Source organism: Camarhynchus parvulus, chromosome 2 (assembly GCF_901933205.1).
Source record: "Camarhynchus parvulus chromosome 2, STF_HiC, whole genome shotgun sequence".
Taxonomy (NCBI): domain Eukaryota; kingdom Metazoa; phylum Chordata; class Aves; order Passeriformes; family Thraupidae; genus Camarhynchus; species Camarhynchus parvulus.
Genome location: NC_044572.1, coordinates 61,025,282 through 61,039,902, shown reverse-complemented (window position 1 = coordinate 61,039,902; position 14,621 = coordinate 61,025,282). Strand labels below are relative to the sequence as shown.

General features: G+C 36.8%; 1 protein-coding gene across 3 annotated transcripts in view; it reads left to right on the top strand.

The window, feature by feature from the left end:
• Positions 1-14,621, top strand: part of CDKAL1 (CDK5 regulatory subunit associated protein 1 like 1) — a 380,944-nt gene that overhangs the window by 165,639 nt on the left and 200,684 nt on the right. For all 3 annotated transcript variants that reach the window (XM_030944157.1, XM_030944158.1, XM_030944156.1), the window contains exon 9: positions 5,736-5,839. In XM_030944157.1, the coding sequence (XP_030800017.1) occupies positions 5,736-5,839 (104 nt within the window). The remainder of the gene's footprint in view (positions 1-5,735; positions 5,840-14,621) is intronic.

The following is a 14,621-nucleotide window of genomic DNA, read 5'->3' as shown; positions in this document are numbered from 1 at the left end:
GAATATTACTGTTTCGAAAATGAAGAGTCGGGTTAGTATAATGCACAACATGAGCACATACTAGCTAAACATTGTAAAGACCACTGTTACCTATGTCTACAAGAAAATTATAGGCACTTTACCAAAATGTTGATGATGGTCAGTTTGGTAATGTGTTTGAAAAGTGTTTTAATTAGCCACGTGGTTGTGATTTATCTGTGGATAATATTTTATCTTGCTGTGAATAGTTCTGTGTATTGGGCACATAGCTGATTAAAGGTTAATATTTCAAAGCAAAAGGTTAATAATTCAAAGTACCTTAATCAGTTTAGTATGTTGGAAAACCAGGGCTCGGGGTTTTTTGTTCCGGAATCACTCTAAAATTTAGCCAAAACATATTGGCAATTACAAACACAAAGATCATTAATTATTTTCTATAGATGTCTGTGATTTCTTTGTGAAAAAAAAAAAGCTTTGACCTGCATTAATACAAACTAACATTTACAAACCAGCTATAAATGCTTCAAGAATGCTCCCAGTTTTACACAAAGCAAATACTCTTTTGCAAATGCTGGCTTCTTGGCTGTGTAGTCCTATGTATGTGAGCTACAGCTGTGGTAAAGGCTGGTTTTTAAGGAGATGTTGGTTTTAGGTGATCCACTTGGAGGTGTATGCCACTTAGTGAGAGGCAGTGCTCAGATTGTCAGAGTTCCCAAAAGCCTTTTTCCACTTGATTGTCTGTGGTCTGAGTATGTGGCAGCATGGACATATGAGTAATTTGTTATGCTGGAGACTTGGAGAGGAGGCTGCCTTACTAGGGAAGAAACCACTACAGATCCTTGATTATACTTATGGTTTGGTTTAAATTTCTATTTTCAAGAATTGGTAATTCTTATATCTGTGAAAAGTAGTTTGTTCAGCATTTTTAAAAGTAGTTTAAATCTGCATCCTTTTGTTGGTCAGCTGTAGCCCAAAAGATTATTTCCTTATCCAAGTTGTTATTAACAAATATAGTACAAACAGGATATAGAAGTTTTGTCTCCTTTAGTTTGCTTTCTAAAATTGATCCTTTTGTATGTTACATCTAAGTCGGTCTCTTTCTCGTTTTATCATCTCTTTAAGTACCAAAAAAATGAAAAAACTAAATTATTTAGACATGACCAATACTTCTTTTTTTATAGTAGAAGTAAGTTAATTACCACAGCAAAACTTGAAAAAAGTCTGCCTCCAAGTTCCAACTTTCAACTCCTACCCCAAAATAAATCAACAAACCCTCTGAAGTTGTACTTAAAGACCAGAGTAATAAATGTCTTGGAAGCAATACCACATACTACAGTGAATATTTGGAAAATATAATATTGTGAAAATATTGGCAAATATCATAATAATACTGTGAATAATTGGAAAATATATTCTTCTTTATTCATGCTTCTTTCTCCACATTTCCATGGTCTCTTTGTGACAGAGTTTACTGAAGTAGCATAGAAGAGCTGCTGTTACTGCATTTTTTCAGGTAGTGCAGTCTTGTAGGACAAGAGCATTGATTGAAGATGCGAGAATTATGCTCCAGGTTTGGAGATTAATAATTTCAGTATTTGGCACTGTTGCATAGTACTTAACACTTCTAGTGTTTACTATTTCTGCTGTAAAGCTTTCCAAATACTGCTACCCAAATACAGAGCAAAATATATAGTAAGGAATGTATATGATTTATGCATAAATTATAAGGAGAGGAGAGAAAGAGGTGACATGGTGTTATTTTATAGATGCACCATACATGATAAGGGAACAGAAAAATTCTATGTATAGAGCATAAATTTTCCTTTTTACTGTACCTCAACACCAGTTTAAATTTTAGATCTATTTAGATCTATTACACAGGAGTAAGTTTGGAAGTTTTTTAAAATAACTTACTAATAGTACAGTTTTTATCAATCTTAGGATGAATTGACACACCTGAAGGTCTACAAAAAGCATTGTTTTCATTCAAGGTTACAATTCAAAGCAACAAAAAATTTGTGATAAAGTTTTTGTTGGAACTCTTATGGCAGAATTTGCAAATTTAAGGAATTATAGAAGTTGTTGTTGCATTTTCTCATGTGTTGTTGGGTTTTTTTTTGAAATCTGAGCTTCAATTTGAGCCCAATAAATTTACTTTATCCCAAGAGAAAAAATCTCGGTGCATCCTTTGTTACTGATGGCAGACAGAATTCTCTTCTGTGAGTGAAAAAGCCAGTGTTAAAGTAATCTGCTGTTCAAGGGGCAGGATTCTTGTAGTAAAATCTCTTCTTCACCTGAGAAGTTTGACAAAATAGCTGGTAATTTTATTTTCTTGGAGAAAACAAAGGTTAGTGCAGTACAAACATTAGTGTGTAATATCACACCTTTGGTGTTTTGGTTCCAAAAGGGCAGACATATTTGTTCTGAAACTGATTTTATGTTTCCTTGGCAGATCTGTAGTGCTTTTTCTCTGTGTAGCTGTGTGGAAAAAGGCTGGTTTAGCTGAATTAATGATGTGGAGGGAAAGAGTGTGACAGTGGTATGTCGGGATAGGAGCATGCTTAGAAATGAAGTGTTGGGTTGAATGGAGAGTTGTGCTTTAAAAACAAACTAACAAAAAAGAAAATCAAGAAAAGAAAAAAAAGGGAGACATGCTTTGGGTAAGGGGAGCATGGAGAGGAAGAAATACCCATGGGCTTTGAGGGATAGCCATTCATGGCAAACTTTAGACGACAGTGACCTAGAAGAAAAATGTTTTCATCTGCTATGTATGTTACATAGATAAAGTATAAACCCATTATCTGCTTACACTTTCTTGATTTCAAGTGCTACCTTTTATACATGCTTCAGATCCTGTGCAATGAAAGGCTTTTGATTTGCAAAGCAAGGTGAGATACATCTGATGAATAAGTTGTCTTTGGGTGGCAATGAGTCACTTATTTGGAACAGGTTGTAAAGATTCAGATTTAGGGATTTTTTCTATTTTTAATACCCTGCTGGATATTTTACTGGCAACCTTTTTCATATACGTTTTTAGCTAATAGAACAGTCTGATTGCTGCTGTTAAGCAGTATATTTTAGTTTTCTGATCTGAGGTGAGTACTGAAATCTGATGTTTTGGTCTGGTAGGCATAACAAATAATATACATATCCAGAGAGAATCACAAACTATCTAAATGTTCTCCTAGAACTTAGGTTTCTGTTGAATGGAGAAGTTCTTGGGGCTGAGGGGATGTGCAGTGTCAGGAGGGCAGCAGAACAAATTCTGAGCAGTGTTCTGGGCAGTGTTCTACCCTTCCTGAACCCCTGCTTATGCAAAAGCAGCAGAACTAACATGTGAGTGGAGTCTTTGTGAAGAAAAACCTTTGGAGTTTGCAAAGCGCCAATCACCTAGTCATGGAGATGCCAGACATCCTAATAGAAGACAACATATATCCAAGTAGTTAACACAATCTTGGAGCTGGTGACTTCATCAAAATCCACCCTGTGCTATCTTTGCCTTTTCAGTATTGTTTTGAAAGTTCTCTGGTATTAGTTCCAACTATGCTGTAGTTGGAACATTCACCTTTTCTGGTACCTGTCACAGACATTTCTTTTATGAAAAATCCTCTCTCAAGATTTTTCCTGTTGAAGCTGAGAGTTTCAGCAACAAGACATAAACAATAGATTGTCTGCTGCTGTGGAGTGCAACAGGTGGATCTGTGATTGGTCCGGTGTGGATGTTTTGGTTCAATGACCAGTCACAGCAGAGCTAGCTCTTGCAGTTTGTCAAGGCCAGCTCGTTTGTTATCATTCTTTATTTTCTATTCTTAGGTAGCTTAGCAGCTTCTGGAAACTCTCATTTCTTTTTCTTTTTAGTATAGTATAGTATATGTATATATCATAAAATAATAAATCAAGCCTTCTGTAATGGACTCAAGGATCTCATCTCTTCCTTCACCCAAGCACCCTTGTGACCACCGTCACAGGTACCTAAATGTTTTCTGTTGCTGTTTAGTATCTCTGTTGATGAGGGGATCAGGTGCATCCTCAGTAAGACTGCAGATGACACTAAAGCTGGGCTGGGGTGTAGATCTGCTGGAGGGTAGGAGGGGTCTGCAGAGGGAGCTGAACCGGCTGGGCTGATGTGTCAAGGCCAACATTAGGAATTTCAAAGGCCAAATGCTGGGTCCTGCTCTTGGATTGCAACAACCCCTTGCAGTGCTACAGGCTGGGGGAAGAGTGGACAGAACACTGTCCTGTGGAAAAGCACCTGGGGATGCTGGTTCACAGTGGCTGAACATGAGGCAGCAGTGCCTAGGTAGCCAAGAAGGCCAATGGCACCCTGGCCTGTGTCAGCAATAGCATGGCCAGCAGGAGCAGGGCAGTGATTGTCCCTCTGTACTCGGCACTGATGAGGCCACACCTCGAATCCTGTGCTCAGTTGTGGGCCTCTCACTGCAAGGAGGAGATTGAGGGGCTGGAGCATGTCCAGAGAAGGGGATCAGAGCTGGGGAAGGGTCTGGAGCACAAGTCTGATGTGGAGTAGCCGAGGGAGCTGGGAGTGTTTAGCCTGGAGAAAAGGAGGCTCTGGGGAGACCTTGTCACCCTCTAGAGATGCCTGAAAGGAGGGTATAGCCTGGTGGGGGTCGCTTGTCAAGCAACCAGTGACAGGGTGAGAGGAAATGGCCTCAGGTTGTGCCAGGGGAGGTTGAAGATGGACATAAGGAAGAGCATCTTCTCTGAAAGTGTGGCCAGGCATTGAAACAGGTTGCCCTGGGAAGTGGTAGAGTCACCATTCTTGGATGTGTTCAAGAGATGAATGTAGCACTTAGTGCTGTGGTTTATTTGATGCAGTGGTGATCAGTCAAATGTTGGACTTGATGATCTTGGAGGTCTCTTCCAGCCTTAAAGATTGTATGATTTTATGAAGCTGTGGCCTGGACAGAATTTATGGTATTCTAGTAAGCATGAACAATAGAAATATTTAAAGAGTTTTTTGGGGTCTGTGAGGTTTTTAGGGCTTAGGTTTAAATGCTTTAACCTCTAAAAGCCTAGAGCAATATCAGCTCTAAAAAGGGGAGAAGGGACGAAAAGCACAACAGGCTTACAATGACAGGTAGTTTTTGTTTGTTTTGGCCTTTCCATCCTTGTACTCTGAATAAGTCTGCCTTTAGTATATTGTCAGGTAAATTAAAAGCAAGCACACTATTTCTTCATTTTCTTGTAGGAGTTTTCATTAGTTTTGCAGTCTTTTGTGCCAAACTCTCTTTTCTAGTTGGTGATTCTGTCTTCATTACATTGTTTCTTCTAATTATACAAGCCAAAGGAAAGTTAAAAAGATGAATTGAAATGTCTTTTCAAGTATATGCACTTTTAAAAATCTACTTTCAGCCTTTCTGGACTTTTTTCATTTACTTTCTTGTTCAGGTTGGATTTTTTATGTAATAGAGGGATGGGAAACCCGGAGATTGATCTTTAGTAATAAAAAATTATTAACCTGATTATACCTTTCTAAAAATTTTTAAATTCCTACTCTTAGTTTTGTATGTGGTTCCCACTGATTGTTTTTCAAACTTTCATATAGATGTGAAAGATACTTTAAGAAGTTAGGACAGCAAAACAATTTTCAAACTATTCCATTGATTTAAAACCAAAATATTACTATTCCTGGTCATAGATATGAAAACTTATTTTTCCAGAGGTACTTAATAAATACAGCTGTGTCTATAAAGGCTTTCCTGGCTAGAAACTGAGTATTTTCATCTTCGGAACAGGTGTCTCAATGCATGTACCTACTGTAAAACGAAGCATGCCAGAGGAGATCTAGCAAGTTATCCTATTGAAGAACTGGTGGACAGAGCCAAGCAGTCTTTTCAAGGTAAGAAGTTTTATCCCTACAATAAAAGTCAGCCACTGAAGCGTATCTGGCTTACCTTCACACATAATGACTCTGTTATTAATAGTCACAGCTGTATCTCGTGGTGTCTTTGTGGTAGAAAGCCACGCTTTTATTATGGTGTACACCACTATTTGCAAAATGCAGTCTTTCAAGGAGTATTTTATTTTGATTTTGTATTGTTCAAGAGAATTTCTGTGCGTGGATCTTTTGGAGGTGATGTGGAAATGGTAAAATTTGTTCATTTTACTTTATCTCTAATTTCTTAAAGAAGGTGATGGAAACCTTTTTCATTCAGCTATGAAAATTTAATGAGCCTCCCAAGGATTCTTAAATCCTATTCAGCAATACATTGATTTTGCTGGTAGTTGATTTAGTGGAGACATTCTGGGGTGTTTCTGAGACCCATACAAAGCTTATCAGCTTTTAACTTCAGTAGGATATTTGTAGTGTCACATGGATTCAATCAAATACTAAGTTTTTCCTGCAGTACACTATCTGGGGCCAGTATCTGCCTAAAGCTCTTGCATGTATGTTAGTTATGATAGCTTTATTGTATCTTAGTATTTGTTCTTTATATCTAAATTTTACCTGTGTTTCAAAAATACAGATTTCAAATTATGCCAGTATTCATTGTGAAGGCACAGGTGATGTTTGTTCTGTTTGTGTGCCATTTTGAAGGACTGAAATGTACATTAAAAACACTCAGGTAATTCTGGTGTAGCAGCTCTTTCCATCTTTGTATGGAATACTTTGAATCAAAAGGAGTAAATGCAACATTTGATGTCACATCCTCTGTGGATGCACAGATAGTATACCTGGGCTTCACTTATGGCTCTGAGAGTTGCAAATGTTCTAGTCAGAAGTCTCCAATGATTGAAAGTTTTTTTGAATCTATCCTTATTTAGGGATCCATAATGAACCTTACTTAGGCCAGTGCTAAACTTTTGTCTGTTCATATCAGTTGTGTGCAAGGAAACCCTTTTTCCTACTCAAAGCCCATATTCACAAATTCTAAGTTCTACATTATGCACACAGAAGGTTCCTGCTTAAAATTGAAAATGCCCTTTCCTTTCACTTTTGTGAAAAGCCAAGTACCTCTCTTCTCTGAAGCTCATCTGTGATTTCCACTAATTTTTTCTTATTGCTCAGGTTTGTAGAATTAATGCTCTCATTGTTGTGAATTGGATTGGGGACTAGGATTGTCTGACAGGAATCCTGTCATGTCAGATTTCTCAGTTTAGTAGGATAAGTTTCTAAAATCTATATACATATTGTGAAATAATCAATAACTGAAATACAGATACATAAATATGCTTTTTATTTTGGTGGAGAAGCAGCTCAGGAAACATTTTTCAGAAAGCTAGGAGTTTTCAGTAATATAAAACAGATGATTTTGAAATTGGCAAGTAGTTACTGAGCAGGAGAGAAGCTGCCATTTATAAGTAGAATAAGAAGTGTTACTCAGCACTGTATAGCTGTTCTAAAGAAACTCTGGACTATTCTTCAAGGAAGTATGACAAAGATAAGGTGGGTAATAAGTCAAGATTATGACCTTGTCTAAGTTAACTATCTAAATTTTATTTAGATTTTTGGCATGTGTGGAAAGAAAAAAACCCCCAGACTTGTCTGTCCTGTTATAATTGTACTTATATACCATAAATTCCACATTGTATTAGCATAAAGATGTATTTACTTGGCATAACAAGAAAGAAAACTCAAGTTTTGTTTGTCTTTGCAGACAATGAATGTGAAATTTTGGAAAGTATTTTGAACTTGAGTATTGTACATTTGGATTGAAAAATGAGTAATTCAATTCATGTGTTGTACTGTGGCCTTTATTATAAATATTGACTCTTTGAAAATAATTTGATTTCTAATGGAAAAAGTTGCCCTTAAGCTATTGTTTTGAAATTTCTTGAAGAAATGCTGTGACGTTCCTCACAGCAGGCATCTCCAGGGAGTTCTATTCTTGTTTGGCCTTACACTACTACCTCTGTTAGAGACCATAAAGAAAGAAGCAAGTATTTGTTCAGTTGTAAAATGGCTTTGCCTCCAGCTTTCACATACTTAGAAATGGATGAAATAGTCAAATCCTTAGTTTGCAGTACATGGAGAATTTATTACTGCCAGCTTGCTGCAGCTGTGGGCTGCAGAATCTTCATCAATCCAGTGAAAGACTTCAGCAATTCAAAGCCATTATTCAATTTTTTGCTGAGTTATTGAGCCACAATCTCTTCAACAATCGCTTCTGTTTTCACAGAAGATGTATTGCTGAAGCTCTGGTTATAAACAGGGAGGTACAGATGTGCCATGAAAAGTTTTTCTACTTCAAAAACTGATTGAAAAGAGATTGCTGAAATCACCACGATTGAACAAATATTAACCTATTTCTTGTACTTTTTTAGCCTCTGAAATAAGTTGTTTTTCTTTTTGTATATTATTTTAATATCTTGAATTCAATGCGATCTGCACAAAAACTATTGTAGATTTCTAGCACACACTGCATACTTTCATAATGCCTTGGACTAAGTGTTCAGTACTAAGGTGTACTGAAATTGAGGGGGCTTTGCATACTTCTGCATGGTTTATGTTTCCTCTCTGACCTCCATAATAGTTTTGGAGTTACAAGTCACATGAACTTGAATATTTCACAACAATTCATTAAGAAAATAATCTATCTTAAGTTGAAAGTAATTCGTTGAGTTTTTTCATTTTTTGACTTTAATGGTTTTTTTCTGTGAACTTCAACTGTTAGTAAGTAGTAGTTTAATTTTTTTACATGAGCAGGCATGTCAAATCAGAATATATGGCTGAGTTCTGTAAGGAAAGCTGGTAAAAGTATTGTGAAATACAGTCAAGTGGTCTTTGAGTGGAGAACAAATGTCTACTGTTAGGTTGTTTATGCAGAGTTTTTCTACAGCTGATTGTACAGCGCTTTCTTTGTGTCATCAATTTATTAGTAATTTTTTTTCAAAATGTGCTGTGTCATGTTCAGTGCTGTATTTTAGGGTATTGCATTTACAGTTATGAGAGGGCTCTTTCTTTCCTGGGCAGAGCAACTTTATGTATAACAATGTGGTTTTGCTTAGTATATAAAATGGAAGCTGGGGGAGCTGCCATTAGTGAACAGTATTCCAAGGAGACACAAAAGTTAAACAAGCCTGAACTTTGAATATTGTGTGGAGTGGTGTCCTGGGATGGCTTTGGCTAAATTGCAGGACTCTAAATTGGTTTTTTTCCTTAAGTGGGGCTTTCATTATTATAAAACCCATACATATTGTGAGAGGCTTTCTGAACAAAACCAGTACTTTATATTGTAAGCAATTTTGGCTCATTCAGCAAACTAAGTTAAAAATATAAATATTTTTTATGGAACTAGCTGTTATTCATTCTAGTTTAGAATGAAAATCTTTTGTGTATGGCACTACAAAACTATACTTCTTAAGCATTGCATGTCTGTTGCAGATGTCAGGGAATATACTGCTGTTAATTATACACTTTATAATTGACTACTACATTAGCTTACTTTATGGTAGCAGTCGGGGTTCTCAGATGAAAGTCAGTCTTGTCAGGAAATACTGTTCCTCAAACTATGTGGAACGATTGCTTCTGGATGGATAATTGTAGTGGCAAAATATCACTTATTTTTATTCCATTATTAGCATGATGGTTCCCTGGCATGCATGGTGTTGAGTTCTGAATAGCACTTCTGTTATGAAATCTTGGACAACGTGTAGCATTACAAAGCAGGGAGTACCAAAACTAAGATTCTGGTCTTGAGTTTCATTAGCTGTCTTTAGCAATTATCCCTCATCTGGTAGACCTTAGAGTGTTGAGAGTTTAGAAGAGATTAGTGTTAAATATTTTTCTCTCTACAAGTTTGCCATAAACAGGTGTTATTGGGTGATGATAAGGATTGATTTTATATGATATGATTGGTTTCTGGAGCTTTTCAGATGACTGTGAGCTTTCCTGAGGATCTTTGGTTTCAGCAGCTCTGATGAGGTACTGTTGAGACATTCTGCTTTATTCCTAGTGGCTGTTTTACCCCTGCAAAACTATCAGTTAATCCTCTGTGTGATTTCAGGGCAGCTGGCAGTCACGACAGGACAAATATGAAATATTGGCAATGTTTGAGTTTCCCATTGGTTAGCAGAAGTGGTACCAAACCAGGATGCTTGGGCCACACTCTTGGTAGTGGGTTTTGTCTCTGAACGCACTGACAGAGAATGGGTGTCCAGTTATCCAGGGGCATATACCTGGGCTGTGCACTCAGGGTCTTTCCAGAGTAGAAACTAACACTGTAGAGAGAGAACTTGTGTCTGCAATCTGACCTAGGGAGAGAGAGGAGGGAGGAGAATGGTGACTGTTTATCTACAACAAATCTTTTTACTGACTTCCAGGGAATGTAGACTTTACCATTGCTCCTGAATTATTTCATAATTTGAAATTGTGTTCCAGAGAGCTTGGGCTGCTGTATTTAAGACACTTTGATAAAAAAACCCTGTCTTTGTTTTGCTGTGCTTTTTGAGTATGGCTATAGGTTTTTTTGAGCTAGGGTTTTTTCATTGTTATTCTAAGGTTTATTTAAGTTCTTTCTGTATCTTTTTTTGTCTTATGAATGTGTCAAGCTTTTTACTGCTGACTTTGCCAATGCACAGAATACTTAGGCCAAGATCAATATTTTTGTACCAGGCTGTCATTTCATAGTTAGATGGGATAGCATTATTAATTAGTTTTCATTGTCCACATGAATTTTTTATTTTTATTTTTTTTAAGTTATAATTCATCAGTAGTGAGTAGAATCAGTGTCTCCAAGTATGTGAGAACTACTGTGTAACATGAACAAACACATATAACCAATGTCATATAGCAAAGAGACATTTTAAGGGATAAAAATAATCTTTTCAGTAGCAAATTGCAATAGTGGAGATATTTTCCAGCTATGTTTGAGTGAGCACTTCACAAGAAGAAAGCTTAGTAAACTTTCTTCTTGGCTCTGAAGGAAATTCCCTGTTGTCTTCTTGGTACCTTTTTTTACACAGTCATGTTGACCACTATGTTACTGCTATTTCTGTTGTCTTCTGCATGTCTTGTTGCATAAAAGATTCCTTTGTATTATTTTAAATTTTACTTCAGAAATGTAGTGGCAATTACATTAAATTATTGGTGTCTAGATTTTTTCCTCATTGCTCTCTCCAGCTTTTTGAGAAGGAAAGGGAGAGAGAACAGTGCTGATCCCTTTTCATGGCATCCAATGTCAGGACACCTGGGAATGGCTCAAAGTTGTGTCTCTCAGGGGAGGTTTGGACTTCACATGAGGAAATATTTCTTTACCAAAAGAGCACTCAAACCCTGGAACAGCGTTCCTGCAGTCGTGGTCAGTGCCCCAAGCTGGTCAGTGTTGAAGAAGCATTTGGACAACACCCTTATTAACATGCTTTAAATAAATTCCTCCATTCATTTTATTATGACAATTAAGTACTGTAAAAATTTATTTGTGTGGATTTTACACTAATCTTTTATTTTATTAAAAATTGTTGAATTTAAAAATACAAATTTTCTCTCCATGTTTTTCCTTTGTTTTGCATGCTTTACTTGGCCTTTTGCAGTTAGCATTGAAGCCTCCTTCTAAGATGGCCAGATGTGAGCTGACTTTAAGCCAAAAGCCATGTAGCCATTCTTGTGCATTTGTAGTGTGTTGTGTGTGCAGTCAGTCCACTGCTGTCAGAATGCTTCAAACCCATTGCACATGCTGGGTGATAGACTCATGCAGAATAAATTCAGTGTTTTGAAAATCTGTTGCCAAAGGCTGATCACTCTGCAGTGCACTTGCAGTATGTTTGATGTTGTCATCAAAATATTAAACATACTGATCATCTCTGTGCCCTCTGGCCACAAAGGATTCTGGGATTCACAACATGCCACTGTTTTTCACAGAAACACTAAGAATCAGCAGAAGGCTCAGATTTAGTTTAATATGTTGTTAATATTTTCATTAAGGATGTAGAACATGGCATCTTCTAATTTCATAGTTGCCAAGTATTTCAGTAATATAATCTTGCTTCCATTTCCTTATAACTCTGTCAAACTTTAATTGATATTTCTAGTTAAGATCATCAAATTATTTGCAAGAATTACATTTGGGAAAACATGTTATTCTTGACAAGTTTAGAAAGTAGAAAAACTTAGTAAAAAATTATGAAGCCCTTCATGCCTTAACATGGCAGATCAGATACTGTGCCCCAGGTCACCTTTTTTGTTTTTTAATTAAATTTTTTTCTTGGTTCAAGTAGGTTTTGTGGAGACTCTCTTGATTTTGCCTGTTAGATTTTGTAGGCATGCTCTGTACCTCAGTTTGGTTTTAAACATTATGTTTTTTTCCATTGCTGCCAAGTCTACTGTGATTCTAGGCATCAGAAATGAGGAAGGGAAACCTCTTTTTCTTTTGCTCCATGTGTCAATGCCTTCTTCCACAGTTCACGTAGGATTTATTCTGTCAAACAGCCTTGTAGAGCAATCATGCCATAAGAGTTAATTTGCCAAAAAATCATGCCCATGCCTCAAATAAGACACAAAAATGAATCACAATAGCTTTTGCAAATATGCAGCATAACATGCAGAGCTGTAATTGGGCTGTTCACTTTAAAGGAAAACCACTTTGTCACTCATTGCTGTTTGTATAATTGGGATTTTATTGTGTAAGTGTTGCGTACCTGGTTAAAAAAATGTGGCCCCAAAGAGCTTGTAATGTAGCAGTGTAAACAACTCAAGTAGAGTAACACATGACTGCATTCAGGATAATAGGTGGTTGGTCATTTTATTTGCTGCCATGGCTTTGTCTCAGGTCTTGTATGGGATGACAGAGGAAAGTTTGTGGATTAGTGAAGACTGGAAGGAAGATAATGCAGTAACAAGGAGTGGTCATTCATTTAATGAGGGGCTATCACCCTAGAATTTGCAAAAAATCACGTTTCCATAAAGATTTTAATCAAGAGTTAAAGTCTGCATGGTCTGCCTTGTGTTTCTGAAAGTAGTATTTTCTCCTCTGTGGGGATTGTTATAAGCTTGAATAGCTTTACATAGATTTTTTGGGTGCCTTGAAATGTTTATCATATAATGGTTATCTGTTCCAAAACATAAAGCATATTAATGCTGTAACATGAAATAAAAGGTATATTTTTTGAAAATCTGGACAATTGCTGCTTTAGGATGCTGTTCTCTCTCTTAGTGTTGCCAGAGGTACATAGGTATTGTCCAGAAGCTAACTTGCCAGATCAAGTGAAACTGTTTCCAAAATGTCTGATGGCATGACCAGATAACCTTTTTGTCTCTATCCAACCTATTCTAGTAATGCTTCTTTTTTATAAAGTCTTTTGACTGTGCATGGGTTGTTGTACCTTCCAGTGTTGGAAATAAGGATTATAAATTGAATACAGGAATGCTTACTTTGCATGCCTGACTAAGAATCCAAGAGGCAATAAGACTCCACTAATCTCTTAGCTTTGGCACTTTCAAGAACCAGAAAAGTCTGTCTAACAAAGGTTGTATTTTTTTCTTCAGCAGAAAGAAAACCCCAAGTTTTGGTCACATTTGCTATATGTAATCCAGCCTTCTCATTCCTTTTTATTTTCCTACTCAAATATTTGCAATTGTGCTGTTAAAATCCTTGAATGACAGCCAGGCTATTTAATTTTGTATTGTTATGAAAAAAGGTGCATTTTATTTTTGTGTGAAATAAAAGTGTAATAGAAAAGAGCCAAAGCAGAGATGTATACAATTCAAAATATTACTTGATCTTCAGCCTTAGGTTATAGTTTCAGCTGTACTTTTAGCAATCACTGCAAGTAGAAGGAGCATTTCTTGGCCATCTCTTCCCCTGCCTTTCCTCCTCCATCCTCACAGTTGCCCCCCTTTTTTTTGTCCTTTCCTCAGGCCACCTGCTTTGTGCCTGGGAGAGTGTTCCTTGTGTGAGTCAGGCTGGGGGCTTGACCTGGGGTAAAACTGAATGTGCTTTTAGAAACCTCACAGGGTGACATTAGTAACTGGTACAAGCTGAATCTTCCCAGATGCTGACATAGTGGAAGTACCACAATTCTGCAGTGTCCTCATGGAATTATCCTTTGGAGCAAAGGACTGGAGGGATGTCTGGGAAACCAGATGTAGTAATCTGCCCAAGCTTCTCTCTCTCATCACAGAGCTGCTCCTTCCTAGGCCAGTTTAGCTTTTGGAGTGAGAAATGGTCCTACAAAACTTCATGTAATATTGGACACTCTGGGGTGTCTTCTCTCATCTTCCAAGGACAAGAGATACCTGTTCCAGCTTAACTGGGGAAGGGGAAAAGAGAGGGTTGAAACACACAGTAGTCTTCATGCTTTTTAACAGAATGTTTGGCTCATTTATGGCTTCTTCAGAAGAGCTCATCAATCTAATGTTTGCTTGAAGTTATTTTTTTCTTTTTTTGGAAAATTTGTTTATGTTATACAAGAGTGTAGTGTATGTTATATTCTTTCCATGCTTATTTAATGGAACAGCAGCAGAAAAAAGCTGGGTAGCATTACTTGCTTGTTAATTTTATTTATAAATTAATTTTTGCTAAGTTTGCATTATTTGAAATGGAGTGTAAACCACAGAATTCAGTAATGTCAAAGCCAATAGTTAACTCTTTACCAGGCAGATTAAGTTGGTTTTGTGTGTATTTAGTCTTGAATTTAAAAGTACTTGGAATTAAAATATGATGTATTCTTTAAATAAATGTGAT